Source organism: Xiphophorus maculatus, chromosome 10 (genome assembly GCF_002775205.1).
Source record: "Xiphophorus maculatus strain JP 163 A chromosome 10, X_maculatus-5.0-male, whole genome shotgun sequence".
Taxonomy (NCBI): Eukaryota; Metazoa; Chordata; class Actinopteri; order Cyprinodontiformes; family Poeciliidae; genus Xiphophorus; species Xiphophorus maculatus.
Window position 1 is genome coordinate 3,663,729 of NC_036452.1, and position 16,873 is coordinate 3,680,601.

At 36.4% G+C, this 16,873-nt stretch overlaps 1 protein-coding gene across 1 annotated transcript; it reads right to left on the reverse strand.

Annotated features, from left to right (window-relative positions):
- Positions 1-333: 333 nt before the first annotated feature.
- On the reverse strand, positions 334-15,678 carry LOC102225401 (integrin alpha-D-like). Its single transcript, XM_023340684.1, has 30 exons — positions 15,489-15,678; positions 12,025-12,127; positions 11,850-11,950; positions 11,130-11,200; positions 10,937-11,051; positions 10,682-10,809; positions 10,395-10,537; positions 9,413-9,563; positions 9,151-9,301; positions 8,841-8,914; positions 8,625-8,748; positions 8,263-8,399; positions 7,692-7,832; positions 7,357-7,578; positions 6,913-7,046; positions 6,599-6,741; positions 6,370-6,524; positions 6,148-6,273; positions 5,865-5,938; positions 3,758-3,899; positions 3,589-3,687; positions 3,431-3,510; positions 3,265-3,351; positions 3,103-3,172; positions 2,906-3,004; positions 2,750-2,830; positions 2,201-2,311; positions 1,978-2,091; positions 1,784-1,894; positions 334-666 (listed from the first exon to the last, which is right to left on the reverse strand). The coding sequence occupies exons 1-30, from the start codon at positions 15,523-15,525 to the stop codon at positions 568-570; spliced, it is 3,423 nt and encodes a 1,140-aa protein (XP_023196452.1). The 5' UTR covers positions 15,526-15,678; the 3' UTR covers positions 334-567.
- Positions 15,679-16,873: the final 1,195 nt, after the last annotated feature.

A 16,873-nucleotide genomic window follows, 5' to 3' on the forward strand; every position in this document is an offset into this window, starting at 1 on the left:
ATTGTTCTTTATTTTTAATCAAAGCAGTATAAATCCTTTTGTACAGCACAAACACATTTTTTAGCCTTCATATAACTTTAAGCATGTTGTGTTTTAAAATGTTTAAAAATCACTGAATACTGTTATGTTTTTTTTGTCCACCATAAATTAAACTAGTCAAGACGAAACAAATTTCACCTGAAAGTCCAAAGCAAACAAACAAAGCTTCAGAAATATTACATTGCAGTTGTGGATATTTCAGATCCCTTCACAAGTTCATCATTATGCATTACACTTTAATCCACAGTAACTTTGAGCAGCACAGCTCTATTAAATGTCCACAATCAGAGTTAGTTTTTTTTTTTTTTTACAAAAGCAAGTATATCATCACTTCCTAACATTAAGAGAAGCTACATTATTACCAGTAATTCTGCACAGATTTACTGGTTCATTGTTCAAACTCATATGTACAAAATAACACAGGGAATGGTTTGAAAAACACACACTGTGTTTGGTACATTCACTAAATTAAACGACCATCAGATACATTTCATAGAAACAATGATCATCGCAAATGTACTGGAAATTTTATCCATTTGTGGGAGCTGCTCCTTCAGCTCCTAGTTCTGCTTCTCCTCCTTCATTCTCACTAATCATCTGGTTGTATTTGCTCTTGAAAAATCCAGCCTGAGAGCAACACAGGAAAGAGAGAACAAGATAAATGAGGGAAGGCTTAAGATAAACATTTAACGGTGACTTATCACGCTTCCTTGAATATGGTGGGCGGTGCAGACAACGTTCATTTGCACAAAATCAAAGATTTCAGTCTGCTCAGTTCTGAATTTTTTGAGCTCCTTTCAAAATTAGTTGTTGTAAGGTCTCCTCTCACTTTAAATCTAAATAAGCGGCAACTAGCCACGTCCCACCAAATCGACATTTACACTTGCTCACAACAATGGTTGCAAACATACAGTACAGACCAAAAGTTTGGACACACCTTCTAATTCAATGGGTTTTCTTTATTTTCATAACTATTTATAAGGCAAGAAATCCCACTTATTAACCTGACAGGGCAGGTTGACCTATGAAGTGAAAACCATTTCAGGTGATGACCTCTTGAAGCTCATCAAGAAAATGCAGAGTGTGTGCAAAGCAGTAATCACAGCAAAAGGTTGCTACTTTGAAGAAACTAGAATATAAGGGGTATTTTCAGTTGTTTTACACTTTTTTGTTTAGTGCATATTTCCACATGTGTTATTCATAGTTTTGATGCCTTCAGTGTGAATCTACAATGTCAATAGTCATGGAAATAAAGGAAACTCATTGAATTAAAAGGTATGTCCAAACTTTTGGTCTGTACTGTATATCTTTGAAAAGCAAAAGCGGGGCCTCCTGCACAATCAACAAAAATGCAGCAAGTGGTTTCTGGATGGTAAGTCAACAACAAAACTCTTGTCTTTTCCAGCAGCCATTGTACTGCGAGTAAAACCAGCTGACCAAATGTGCTGGGGTGTGCTGGGGTTGCTAGGTAACACCACAATATTACTCAGCATCAGCTGTTTTTGAAATGGCTAATTTTCCAGACACTAAGAGGCACTCAGTTATTCCCAGAAAATGTCTGGGTGAAGCACTTGGGCTGTTTTTAGATGCAGAAGAGACAGAAGGGAAAGCATGAAAACATTGAAAATGGGAAATTTGCAAAGAAAAATTAAGAAATCTGCTTGTTAGAAATTACTGGTCATGTTTTGTCAATTACTTTCAACTGGAAATCATGGAGATTTTAATAAAATCTTAGTTGACTCACCTTGTACAGACCGGCAGTAAGTAAAGCCAGAAAGGCCAACCCTCCCAGAGATCCTCCTATAATCTCTTTAGTGAAATCTGGTTTAGGAAACACTTCTACCTCTGCTTCAATCTGAAAATGAGAGGTTTAGACGTTTCAAATAAAACCCTTAAGGTCTGATTGGTACTAAGATGTTGATAGCAACATGCTGTCACCTTGTGAACAGGAGGGTCACTGTTAGAGGTTGTAGAGAAGAAGATATACTGGTTCTCATCATACTCTAGACTGGCTGTACTGGTCAGGAGGAACTTCGCAGATAAAAGTCCGATCTGAGAGAGAAACACATCAGGGACTATGAGCTTTTTTGTCCTACTTTATTTATTTATTTTACAATTTACAAGCTAGTTAGCGCATCTACATCAACTTCACATCAATTACCTGTTCTATCCATCTTGAGCTGATGTTTGCAGAGATGGTGTACGTTTTGTCCTTGTTCCTTTCCATGAACTGGTAGCACCTGAACACTCTGCACTTTGCTACGGTGCAGTCCTGTACCAAAATTAAAGATGCATGATACTGATTAACTGTGGGAATTTAAGAAGACTAAATGCAAAAACTGAATCAAAAAAGACAGTTTAAATAAGTATTAATTAGTTCTTTGAAATGAACACAATTAAACCTCTCATGAATTTACAGTTTAAATACACAAGATACGTCACATTATGTGAAAAATATTAGGAAATAGCATAACATTTATGTACATTTTTGAGAGCTACTCATTTATTAAGGAGAAGCTTAATACTCTTAAGCTTAATAAAGGAGCTTAATACTCCTTAATAATTTAAGTATTAAGCTCCTTTATTAAGGACATAATACTTAAAGACAGACTGTCTTTTCTTTTGTTACACCATCCTCACTGTCCACAGAGTTACACTCAATTCCTCTCCTTAATAAAGGAGCTTAATTGGTAAGTAAAGACATACATACCAATATTTTCTTTTCTTTTATCTTATCAACAAAATCAGTGACAGTGGGTTCTTCATCTCTGCTTCTCTGACAGTCTGGAATCTGAAAACAGAGCTCCATCTCATCAGTTTAAGTATTATTTACATTTAATCAGTTCTAGTTTGTAGCATTTGTCACCTGAAAACTGCTCATGTCCATCCAGATGTCTTTGCCACCAAGTTTTACCGGAACTTTGATCACCACAGTCAAATTTAGTGGTCTGATAGTGTTAAAAACCTAAGAGAATTGGGAATAAAACACAAAGAACCCAAATTATATAATGACTGAACCAGAATGTAGAATATATTACTGATCCAAATAAAATTTTCTTTTACCTTTATTTTTTGCTCAAGTGGTTTTTGAGCAGCATTTTCGCCAAATGTGAAATTGTTGTAGCTGAGGGAGCTGAGCATACATTTCATGCATTCATTTAATAAAATATATTGAAACTATTGTGGATTTTTTAAATAATAAATTATTTGCTTGAGTTAACAAACCTTTCAATTGTGACAAAAACACTGTACTTGACATCAATCTCCTGTTTTTTGTCGACCTCACTAGAAGAGGAGTGACGCTCATTGTCACTATAAGAAAAAGATCAAATAAAAAATTAGTTAAAAGTTCAGCATCAAAGAGCTGCACCTTAAACTCTTTGAGTTGCACCTGGTGGCCTTCGCAGTCACTTCGATCTTTCTACTAAGATCACTGTTGGTGTTGAAACCATATGAGACGATGAAGATTGCCTAAAAAGGAAATGAAAGAGGGATCAGATGACTTCCTCTTTTAGTTAAATAATGAGTGAAGCAGCAGCACAAACTAACCATGGAGTTGCTTTTGAATATTGGTTTGTCGACGCTACAGACTGTCTTTCCTTTTGTTACACCATCCTCACTGTCCACAGAGTTGCATTCAATTCTTCCCTGCAATAAAACACAGATTATCAGCTTGTTGCAGCAGCTTCACCAACATAAATGAATATTAGTGCCTTACTTCCAGAGGTGTAACCTTCCTGTAGGAGAGCCCAACTGGGTATGTGAGAGTAATGCGACTGTTGTACGAGTTTTCTCCTCTGTTCTTCACAAAGACAGTCACATTCAAAAGTTCATCTATGCCGACTTTAACCACTGAGGATCTGAAAAAACATGATAAACGACAGGTGCATAAAGATTGTGATATAATTTACTATCCAGTCTACATTTTGGTCGGACAGTGTTAGACAGTAGATTATTTAAAATGGAAAAACGTCCCACAGGAAAATGTGACTTTTGTTTCCAAGAGACAGTCAAAGATGTCTTATTGTTCTGTCCCAAGTTTTCAATTGAGAGAAAGGAACTGGTATGTAGATTACAGGAAAACCAATTACAGTTGAATATACAAGCCGTTTTGTATACACTTTTCTGTTTTGAATCTTATTGTTTTTTGTTAGGGCACCTTAAGAAGTAAAATTAATAGAGAGAATGTGGTTACTTTGTCCAGGGTGACTCTGCCTCTTGCCCAAAACATTTGGACCAGAACCCCTCCCAACCTCACTAGGGACAAGAATGTACAGAAGATGGATGGATGGATGGATGGATGGATGGATGGGTGGATGGATGGATGTTATTTGTTTACTCTTACTTTTAAAAATTGCATATCGATCCACACTCCATTCCTACATGTGGCGGTAATGCACATCTAAACCTTGCTTGCCAGCCATCATAAAAAGAAATAATAATAGTAAGAAGACAAATGCATAGTAGTTCTTTTCCTTACCACTAGGGGGCACAGCAGAATAAGACAAAGAGATGTAAAACGGAGAAGAAATTGAGCTGGACAATAATGGCCGACGTGTTTTGCTCTCTTGTGAAGAACGAAACCCACAAATAAATCTTCCTGGATACGAATTAATCAGTGGCTCAACTGCGTGACATGGTGTCAGCAGTCAGTCAAGGGGAAGATTTAAGCATCAAAATGGCGGTGTGCCATTCGCCGGAACAGTCAGACTTTACCCAGCCGTCATCGTAGAATCGCTACAAGGCTTGACCAGGAAGATGGTGAAGTACAAGTAAATACACTTCTTTATGTGATGGGCAAAGATGACTTGGCTAATATTTAGCATCTTTACGTTCACGGCAGATGATGAATAGGGCTATTATGAAGCGATTTATGCCTAAAAGAAACACAATGAGAGTACATGCTTTCACAGACTCGCCTAGCAACAGGGGGAAAGTGAAGAGTCGTTTGTCAGTTAGCCTGTGGCATTATGCAAGTAATCTCATGATAAATCAAAATGAGATCAATGATTTACATTGTGATGATTAACAGTTTTAAGGGCAATTTTGATGGCAGATACTGCAGAATCAATTTTTAATTTAACATTTGCCGTGTTTAAAAGTTTGTTCTATGTAAAAAATAAACAGGAAAAAAGTTTATTCACCCACTGAAAAGCAGGAGTTCACATTGTTCTATGCTTCTGATGTGTTGTGGGAGTTGCATTATAAGGATGTTTTACTGTAAAGTAGGGTTTAGACACTGAAGAAGTGAAAGGGGGGAGATGCTAGTAGTTTGACTAATAGTTCTGTTTCTAGCCACTAGGGGGCGCAGCAGAATAAGATGGAGATACAAAACAGAGAAGCTGCTGAGCTGGAGAATGTGTTGTGTTTTATCTATCTGTTAAGAAACTCACAATTAAATGTTCTTGGATTGTAACCCAGGAGTGACTCGACTTCATGACAAGGTGAAGCCAAGTGCAGAGAGACCTTCAAAACTGGACTAACAGTCAGCACAGAGGCCAAGACTGTGAAAACATTATAGCATCTTCTCTGATCTTGATATTGCAGAGTACTATACAGTAAATCCTCAGTATTTTTCAAAATGTGGCAATAGTTGCGTTTATGTATGATGATAGATGTGAGTTTTTGCTACTCGCTGTCAGATCATTTGGGCATGTGCCAAAAGAAATATTTCTGGGACATAAACCATGAGAAGCACAGTCTGAGATTTCTTGTAAATCTTACTTTTGCCAAACAAATACAAATGTTTGTATACGTTTTGCAGACATAATGTGTATAGTTCACCAGACATATCAATGCTTTACTTCCAGAAACAAATCTCTTACTTGGTGAAGTTAAAATCCACCTTCAAGTTATCTTCACACACTTTGTCAGCTCCACAACTGATCTCAAACCCAATCTGTGGAGGACAATGAACTATTAAACAGATCTGCTCAAACAAAAATTTACATTTAGGTCAATATATTTTTTGAATTACTTCATGATGTAATGTTTTGTCTGAAACGGTCATACTGGTAACCATGAAAGGAACTCATCAAAAGTTGTGGAAAGGTTAAAGCTCAGTAAATATCTTTCTGTTCAGATTCAGGATGTACAGGATTTACTCACATAATGAAATGTTGTGGTTTGAACCTGTGGCGAAAGGCTTGGTCTAGGGTTTGAGCCAGAAGGTAAACCACCAAACGTGAATCTGAGCTCATTATTGAGTGAATTGAGAGCATCTTCTGGACAAGACTGCAAGGCATTGAGATAGAAAGGTGATTAATTAAGAAACAGTTGAAACTTATATAGTTGTAATAAGATTACTTTAATATTTCCATTAGGACTTACCTCAATAAAAAAGTCCACATCAATGCATTCTTTCCTATTTAAATTAAGATTAAGAGATCCACTCTTGTGCCTCACATCCTTGCTGATCTCAGCTCGGTTGTTTGGTATCTTACGATTTGCGTCCAACGTTAAAGTGAAATTAACCTGTGCTTGAGCTGCAAGATGTGTTTTGTTTGTTAAAATTTCTTAAATAAAAGGCTGGACAAATAGAAAAACTAAATATATGTACCTTCATTCACATTAGACAGTTTGCTCATAGTAAAGCAGACAGTAGCCTTGCCTGGCAGTGGTTTTGAACAGTCTGGGTTTTGAGTTGGGATCAAATTTGGGTTGAACGACACAGTGGCAGTCACTGTTACAACTGGTCTGGATCTAGAAACAGAAAAGGCCATGTTGTTTGTTTTGAGATTGTGACGCAATTAACAACTTTATTCAGTAACATTCAGGCTTTTTGTTCCATAAACATATTTAGGTTGCAAATGACAAAGAATCTGTTGAATTAGGGAAGATGTGTGTTAATAAATAGCCATTATGGGAACTTACCTGAGTATGACAACTTTTCCCTTTGAACCCACTGCTAAGTCAGGAAGTCCATCACGACTCTGATCGTAGGAAGACTGACTGATTGAGATGCCAAATAACTTCAGGCCTGATTGGACAGCAGATGCAGCAATTCTCTGTGTAATGAGAAACATCTTGCTTTATCAGTTCCATTCATCCATTTCTTTTTACCAGCTTGTCTGTGCAGAGGCGTAGACTGGCTGGGGGTAAAGGTCACCAGCCCACCCCCGTTCTCTGTAACGGTTGCATTAAACTTAGCAGTAATGACTTTGGACTATCGGAGGAAGCCAGAGTACCTGGAGAGAACTTGCAGAATAATGTGAAGAACAAAGAAAACTCTATTCAATAAAGACCCTACCAACTGTGAAGATTCAACTCATTTTGAAAAACAAAACATTTAGTGATTTATGTTTGTGTTTTGTTCACCTGTGAGTAAGTAGGATTTATTTTTCTTCCTCCTTCTCCTTGAAATATGTAGATGCTGCCTTGGCCATCATTCTCCAAAGGAGCTCCAACAGCCAAATCACTGAATGTGTCTGCATTTATATCAGGCAGAACAGCAAGAGACGAGCCAAACCTCCCTCTGACAGACGCATCACCTCTTAGTGTGGTTATTTGTGATGGATTATCAAAATAACAAACCACACTCTGGAAAAATGAGGGGATGAGAAAATCTTAGTTGTGTTTTGCCAACATTTATCAGTACAGAACTTGACATGAGAAAAACTTTGGTTAGATAAAATAAACGTAGAGTATTTTACCAAACTACTTAATTCACAGACATAAACTCGTCCTTCTCTATCAACGTCTTTGTACATCGGAGAGGATATGAGGATTAGATCAGTCACACCATCATTATCCACATCCATGGCACAAACCTCAGCCCCAAAATATTCACCAGTCTGGAAAAAACAAGAAGAAATGGTCATCAGAAACAAGCCTTCACTTTTTTTATACAGTTGTTCTTATAATCTGATCACAATAATAAAGTAATAGCGTTCAGTAACAAGACCGGTGTTGTTACCTGATGGGCCACAAGTCATATGAAACGCTTATCCTAGTCTCTACTCAATTAATTCCCTTTGTCACCAAGAATGTCAACATGTGTGCAGCTTAGTTGTATATGTTCAAAGAAAATGGATCTGAGTTTCTGAATTTGGAAAAAGTAATCAAATAATTTCTAAAACATTTCGTCAATTTGTCATTCAGCAAATAGAAATAGCTTTGGTTTTCATAGATGACCTACAACAAAAATAGTTTGATCTAATTTAATGCCAGAAAGAGAAAAAAATAGTTGTTTGTCTTATTATTGAATGGATGTACTTTACCTACCTGTCGTTCAAAGGGTCTGATTTGATCTCTCAGTTGTTCATTGAAAACTGTCATAACAAATCCTTTGTGTTGATTTCTTGGAGCACCAAGAATTGTCAGTGGACCATATCTGGTTTTAGCAACAACCATGGAATAACCTGGAGTTTAATGGTTAAATAGTCAGAGACCTCAGGAAAAATAGTCTTTTTACATTTTTAAATGTTTTGGACAGTTAAGTTGCTAAACAGACTGAAATACCTAAAAGTGGCTTTCTAATAGACAAACATAGCAGTTCTCTGTGTCAGTGAATTATCTTTGCTATACCGAACTAAAATTGTGCAGATAAAAAGCCCTAAAAAGTCACATTTCTGTTCTGTTCTTACCAAGGTAACTGTCAGGCTCAATGTACGATGGCTCAAATGAGACTGTGTTTAAAACATTACTAAGCAAGTATTTCTTGTAGCCTCCTTTCCACTGGTTAGCACCAACCATAGTCATCTGAATATACTGCAATGCAAGAACAAAGAGAACATTTTATTTCAAATATGTGTTGTTTTTAATACTGTAATACTCTGAAATTTTTACTTTGTCTTATTTACCCCAGACACATAAGCTGCTCTGAAGCCTTCTTGAGACATTTCCTGTTTCAGTGTCTCTCCACCACTTTGTGATCCTGTAAATTCAAAACATTAAATATTATTTTACAGAGTTCTTTAGAGTTCCTCTACACCACAGACTTACAGACTTTGGCAAATAAGGAGCACAATAACTTAAATACTGTCATTACTTAGTAGTTTAATACATTTGTCTTTCATATTTCTAACTAGCCACTGTAAGCTATGAAACAAAATGTATTCATCATGCTGAAAAATTAACAAATGTTTCAGATATTAAATCATACATTTATACCTTCAATGGAAAAAATTTTGGCCTGCAACTTGTCCCGTATTTTGTCAAGAGCATCAAAGCTTCCCACTTCAAACATAAAATTGTCTGCAGGTTGAGATGCAATCGCTCTGAGCTCTTCTTTTGCTTCTGGACTATTGAATGCGTTCCCCACCTAGAGGCAGAAATACAATGTGAGTAAAACATTATACTGCAGTAGTTCTTTTCGAAACAGACATTTATGTTTGCATGTAATTGTAAAAGAAAATTAATAGATGCTGCTTACCCCAATAGCAAATCGAAGAATGTTTTTTCGATCAGCTGACTCTGCTGCTGCTGGTAAGTCTTGGCGATCATGAGATACTCCATCTGCAATCACTATTAAAATTCTTTTCGCATTTGACCTGTAACCCCTTTGTAGTGAGAAGACGTCGTCCCTGTTAAAAAAATAAATGATTATTATTATTTGTGTTCCTCCATCTCTGCCCCTGTTTTCTCTCTCTTTTATAAAATGTAGTGTGAACAAACTGGAGTGTTGGGTTGTTTCCATCCTACATGTCATAGCCTTTATTTTACCAATGTTGTGGTTTTCAGAAATATTTAAATATTGTCCTGGATTAAAAATGAAAACAATAACAAAAAAACACAAACCACAATATTTAACAAGTAGCAATAATAGTCGTAAGGTCACTCGATTGCTAAAAAACATATTCATTTAAGTCTCACCACTCTAGAGGCTACTTGTGTATGAAGTCTGACCACCTCCGGCAGAAAATACTTTATATAGCGTTACTTAGCACATCGGGGCTGCAAATACCTTTGTCTAAAAACATTTTCTTTATTTTGACCCACAATCATGCAATAAGTGCACAGATTTAATCTCCTTTTAAGTCTACCTTTCTCATATTTTATTAAGTAGTTTCATCTGGTTTTTTTGTATGTATGTATGTATGTCAAGTAGACAAAAGTAAATATTTTTAGTTTCCTTACAATATATTAAAGACAAGGGTAGTAGTATAGCTCTTTTTATGTAAACAAACTGAGTAAAAAATAATCAACCTGTCTAGAATCTTTTTCGAGTTACATTCATAATAATTTTTCCTAATGGGTAAAAACTACATTACCTCCTGAAACAACATGTCTTTTAATCAGAAAAAGTGACTTTCTAAACTTTTCATGATCAAATTTAATTTTGTTTATTTAAGCTTTCTCATAATAATATTGAAAAAATTTGGTGAACTATACACTAACACGTCAGAAATACTTACACAACATTTTGGATGGCTCTAGCTGTATATGTTGTACTTCTTAATTGAAGGATGTTGTCAATTTGAGGTTCCCAGTTGGAAGTTCTAAAAGTGTTAAAGTAGTAATGCGTTGTTGGAGAGTCTGAAAACTGGGTAATGGCAAACTGCAAAAATGAAAAAATGGATATGAAGTTAAAACAACTTTCAATAAAAATCAACTACAGTAAATTAAAAGCAGCAATGACCTTAAAGGAGATGTACACTTAGAAAAGCAACAACAAGGTTTTTGATGAAGTTATAAGTCTCACCTGTGTATCTCTTCCCAGGAATGTTCTGATCAGATTTTTCACAAATGTTTTCATTCTCCTGAAATCAACACCAGATACACTCCCTGAGCCATCCAGCAGAAATGCAATGTCAGTTTGGGTTTGACACTCTGTGAAAAGAAATCAGAGATCCAGACAGGTTTCCTGACCATTATTCAAGTGTGCTAATGAGAAAGTTAACCTCCAGTTTACAGAAGCAGTGACATAATTATGATGGAAAAGGTTCACTGTACTTACCTTCAGTGGCAGACGGGTAAGACTTTACAAACGTATTATCTGGATTGAGCTCATAGCACAAACCGTTGTACATGGTGATAGTTTTACAGTCTCTGGGAATGGTTGGACCACAGACCTGGGAAATTTGTGAATAATATACCTTTACATTTTCATCCATTACTTAGTCATCATTTTCTGCATCTCACCCTCTCACCATTGTGTTTTGTGTTGACGGATCATTTGCCATCGCCAAACCAAGAGACATGTTGACAGCAGCTCTTTGCTCTGTAAAAACAATCACTGGTGGTGACGACTTGACAAAATTATCACTCATTAAGAATTGTCTCCATAAAATACAGTAATTTGCAGCATTTCACTTTGTTTTAATCTAAATGTCTCTCAACTGAAGCTCTTATAACACCAGTTTGGTCAAAGGTTGGCTTAGCCGAATGTTGATCCATAAACCTTAAACCATAAAAAGAAAAAGGAAGCTGTTAAAGGGAAATGTCTGCTATATTTTTAATCAAATGGCAACAAGATATAAAAATGAGAAGGTAAGGTTGACCTTTTAATAAGAAAGATTATTTCACCCTTACGGATTTTTTTTCCTTTTTATGGCATCAAATAAATGTTGGCATTAAACACAGTAAATAGAGAAGCCAATAATTTCCCCTAAACCTGAATGTTCACTGGATATTACATTACCTTAGTCTGATATTAAAACTTCAGCTGAAACAAATAAGTTTGATGGAGGAAATACTTGTTTACTGGGCTGCATGTTTGACATTATTCAGTATTTAGTGCAAGATCTTTCCTTTGAGCTCCTGGTGCATACAACATCTGGTCATGAGATCAGCTTATAAAATTTGTAAGTTTAAATATATTTATTGTGAAATTTGTGCGTTCACAATATCAGGAGTAAAGTGATTCCTACCTAGAGCAACAAGATTGCTACAACTGCCTCCTGTGTTGCACTGATATATCCGTCCCCTTCTATTCCCTTCGTACTGTAGTAGTGGGGCGCTGACAAGGAGACTGAGAGAAACACAGACAAACATTGGTTACAACATGTTGCAAAAGTTTTAAAAAATTAAATCAAGTTGACTCACCCTGATTGTCTTTGCACCACCTGGTAGCCAAAACTTTCATCAGACTGACTCAGGGTTTTCCAAGACCCAGAATCAACATTAAAGCCGACGGCAGCTTTTAGCACTGAGGGGAAAAAAAGAAGAAAAAATCCACAGAATCCCTTTAATTCAAAGCTATTATGGTTTTTCTTTTACTATTTGTTAGATTATTCTGTTTTAATGACACTAATATTTTGGTGAAGACTGCAGGAGAGAACTAACATGTTCTGCAATGTCTTTGTTTAACCACTAGGAAGCACTAAAGACCAAACTTTTCAAATGTCACAAGAAATGGAAACAATAAAGTTAACAGTGTAAGTTGAACATTGCAGTCAGGTTTTAATATTTAAGCTGTATCATGCAACTGGCTTGTTATTTTTTTACTTTAAAAACTGAAATGGATTTTGCTCCCAAATATGTTTTTGCCTAATATTGAAGGATGTTTCCTGTATAACAGGATTGTGTTTATTGGATTTTCTTTCTCCACAATCAATTCAGCTTCATATTTTTAAAATTAGTAATGTTACCTGGGGTGAGATTTACATCCTTTTAGAACCGAATTAGACCAACGTCTTGCCAATCAAAACAAATCTCTGCAGTGAGCAGGGTGAAGTCTCTGAGAGTGAGAGCTGAGCAGCAAATGGTAAAGAAGGGAGGAGCTGGCTCTCACTCAATGGGATTTGGCTCCTCTGATTCACTACAAAGCGTGTCACCTGGTGACTCTGAACCCATCCAAGCACTGAACAGATGGTTAGAATAGATAAATACCTGGATGTGCCATAACTTTCTCCAGCTGAACCAAAACAAAACTGAAGTTACTGTCTTTGGACCCAAAGAGAAACGATACAGAGTCAGCACACAGCTTCAGTTATCACAAATAGAAATTAGTGATCATTCCCAAAATCTTGGTGTAGTGATGGAGTCAGACCTGAACGTTCCGAGTCTCATAAAGACGGTTGCAAACTCGGCCTTCTACCACCTCATGTCCAGACTTAACGGACTAATGTCTCAGCAAGATCTAGAGAAACTCAACTATATGTTTATCTTCAGTTGCATCAATTATTGCGACGGTGTCTTCACAGGTCTGCCTACAAAAATTAATTCCCCAGATGCAGCTGATCCAAAACGCTGCTGCTCATGTTCTGACTAAAACCAGGAAGTTAGGGCACATCTCCCCAGTTTTAAAGTCCCTCCACTGGCTCTGTGTAGCTCAGAGAATAGATTTTAAAATACTGATGTTGGTTTATAAATCACTGAACGGCTTAGCAACACAGTAAAGATCTGCTGTTGTCATAGCAACCTTCCAGAGCTCTCAGGTCTTCTGGTTCTGGTCTGCTGTGCATCTAGAACCAGAACCAAACATGGAGAAGCAGCATTCAGCTTCTATTCACCATAAATCTGGAACAGACTTCTAGAAAACAGCAAAAACACCTGAAACACTGAGTGCCTTTAAATCTAAACTAAAAACCCACCTGTTGAGAGTTGCCTTTCATTTGTTTTAAGTGAAACATTTATCAACATATCTGATGTTTTTTCTTGACGATTTTGATGATGACATTTGACAAAATGCAAAGTCTATTGCTTGTTGGAGGGCACCGATTGCAGTTTTTTGGCCAACCGCTGATTTTTTGCTCTTTAAAAAGTCTGACCTGCCGATTCTCTGACTTTTGCCGATTCCTTTTTTCGTCTGAACTGTTGCTAAAAATAGCCATAAAGTCGCTGAGTTGGCAACAGGGGGCTGACGGTTGTTAATTGGAAAAAAGCACACACGACCTGGTGGGCCTGTCTAGAAGAGGACAGTGGTTGACTTTTAGACCTTTGCTGAGGTAGATAAGATCGTTGGGTAAGATCGGCTTCACATGTAAGTATCGATCAATCACGATCTCACAAAATTAACAAAACTTAAGGAACCCCTAATTACTTGTTTCATAGTCGATGACTGTGTGATGTAAAGCACTTCTAACTGCCTTGGTGCTGCAATATGCTATGCAAATAAACTTGATTTGAGCTGTTGGAACCGATTCCAACACTTCAGATGAAGTGTTGGAAAGCGTATGGTCTGGGCATTTCTGTTCTGTGTTTCCTGTTCTTGTACCATTTCTAAATATCTCAGTCTCCTGTTGGTTTTCAGTCTTTTACGCCTAGTTGTGTTGTAGTCGTGTACCGCTTATTAGTTACCGGTCTGTGTTTGGCTATTCATTCTCTGACAGCTCTCTCATCTGCTTCTCGGTTGGTTCTTGTTCCACCCATCAGTTCATCTCAGAATATGTTCCCTTTTTGGTTCTTTAGTCACTGCTGGTTCATCTGCTTTGTCAGCCCCGCCTGCCATGTGTAACTCATCGTCTTCCTCTTTCTGGTTTGTTATACATTTATTATACATTTCCTTGTCTTAATTTTTTTTTTTGTCTCATATATTTTCACTTCCCTTCTGCCTCCCATTTTCCTGTATTGGGTTGCTACTCAGCCACCGCCACGAAGATTGTGACAGTAAAATGTTTTTAATTATTTTTACAGAAAACCTGCATTTAAAAGCTTTCATCCAAGAGACACCATTAAAAGTTCAGCTGTTCTCTGTTTGCTTTTGCCACCAGCTCACTCAGGCAATCTTAACATTTTCACATGATTTCATTTTTAATATTTCCTTTATTTAACCAGGTTCAAACCACACACAGATAAAAGTCTCATTTGCAAGAGGAACCGTTGACTCTTGTTAATAGATTCACGTTGCTTATTCTTAAGAAAAGTTCTAAATAATTCCAAAGAAAAAAGTCCAACACCTTAAGAACTGTCGGAACGTATGGACTAAGTAAAAGAAAATATTTGTCATCATGAAGAACATCGTGAAGGGAATTTAATACAGTTACAGTTACACAGTTGCATTTAACACAATTAAATGCAATGACCATTTTTAACATGCATACTGATGATAAATCACCAAAAGATAAAGGAAGCAAACCCAAATGCAAGTAGAAAACGTTTCTCTCTCAGACTGAAAAGTGATCAAGATTTCATCATCTTAAGGAATTAAAGTGGCTGTCTGCTCTATTGCACCAAAAGACTTAAAACGGAAATAGCCTGTACTTGCCTAGCGCTTTATTAAGTTTAGAGCACTTGAAACCGCTTCACACTACATTTAGTTATTCACACATTTGCAGAGTGGGGGTTTGAACAGGTTACCACACAAATTCCTACCACAATTGCAACACAATAAACTTTACTTTTGTTACATTTTATCTTTGGATGATACACAAAAGCTATTTCAAATGTTCTTATGTCTTGTACTTCTAGGTCATTTTTGTGTTTGTTTTTTTTAGGCGTCCAAGAAATAATAGATAAAACATAAACTTATTTTACTGTCTGCAGCTTCCATCAAATAATTACAGTTCTCACACTAGCAGATTACTTAAAACATCTGCATAAAATCAGAAGACACAAACTTTCCTTACCTGAACAGAAAAGTGCCACAGTAATTATCCAGTCCATTGTGTTTCTGGCATTGAGCTCAAACTAAAAGTATGATTTCCACTCTGGTCAAGCAATTTAAACTGAGAGGGAGTGCATTACGTTTTCCCTGACGTAGGAGGAGTTACAACAGGGTCACTTTCAACTCAGAAGAGAAATATTTTCATTTGTCTTTTTTTAAAATGTTAGTGTGAGGTCTAGCAGCTTTTATTAGATCACAGTAAAGCAATGGGTGGAGATAACAGAGTCTATTTTTGGTCATCTGTGTTCGAGTTGTTTTAACTAGAAATCCTGAAGCAATCAGGTCATGTCCTAATAAGGCATTGTTCTTCCATCTCCCTCTGTGGGTTTGGTCATTTTTCTTAATCTGGAAATGAAGAAATTAAGTCACATCCTTAAAAGCAACAGTGTGTGAGCGTTTGTTGTTGCCCAGATAGATCAGCAGCAGTTCTCTTCCTGAAGTAAGCGCAATCTTTCTACTGTGCTTTTGATGAATTACTGATGCTGCTTAATTTACATCAAAACACAAAATCTTTACAAGTATTTTTGGTCTATGTGGCACAAATATCTTAGTACACTTAAAAGCAAGTTATAGGAACTTCTTTAAAGTCAATGATTCCTTAATACTGATCAAAAGTACTAGCTCCATGAGCAGATGATTTCACTTGTAACATAGAATAAATTTATTATTATAAGTGAAATAATCTGCCGATGGAACGAGTATGTTTTTAATCAAGACTAAGAAATTATTTACAAGCTCCTTTGTTTTGCTGCAAAGTTACTTGTAAATTAGTTTTGACTTATTTCAAGTGTACTTAGATATTTGCACTAGAAACTAAAGCAAAAATCCTAAGATTTTGTGTTTGAGTATATAACTAGTATTCACTAATAGCTTCTAATTACTTTTGCATCAAACATCTGGTGCTTTGGTCTGTTTTACTCATGAACTATACAGATAACAATCAACACACACTGCTGTTTGCATGCAGCTTTCTGAGGCAGTGTGTTTATGTGCAAGAGTGTGTGTATGGAGGAGAAGGTGGGGATCCATGCAGGACGTTTTACCCAACATCCTCACTTTCAGTGAACTTTGCAGAAAAAAAGAAAGAAAAGTTTGTACAAAATAAGCAGAAGCAAACATTGATGCTTCACTATATAAGAAGCACTATCTCTGGCAAAAAAAACAAAACAAAAACAAAACAACAACAAAAAAACCAATCATACCATCTTGAAAGTCTTCTCTGGTGTTTTATTATGTTATAAACTAAACAAAAAAGAAACTAATTACTTTAAAATTAAATGGAAAATGCAGATAAAAATCTGAAATGCATGACATGCATTTGTATCGGGCAACTCCTTGCAAAAATGA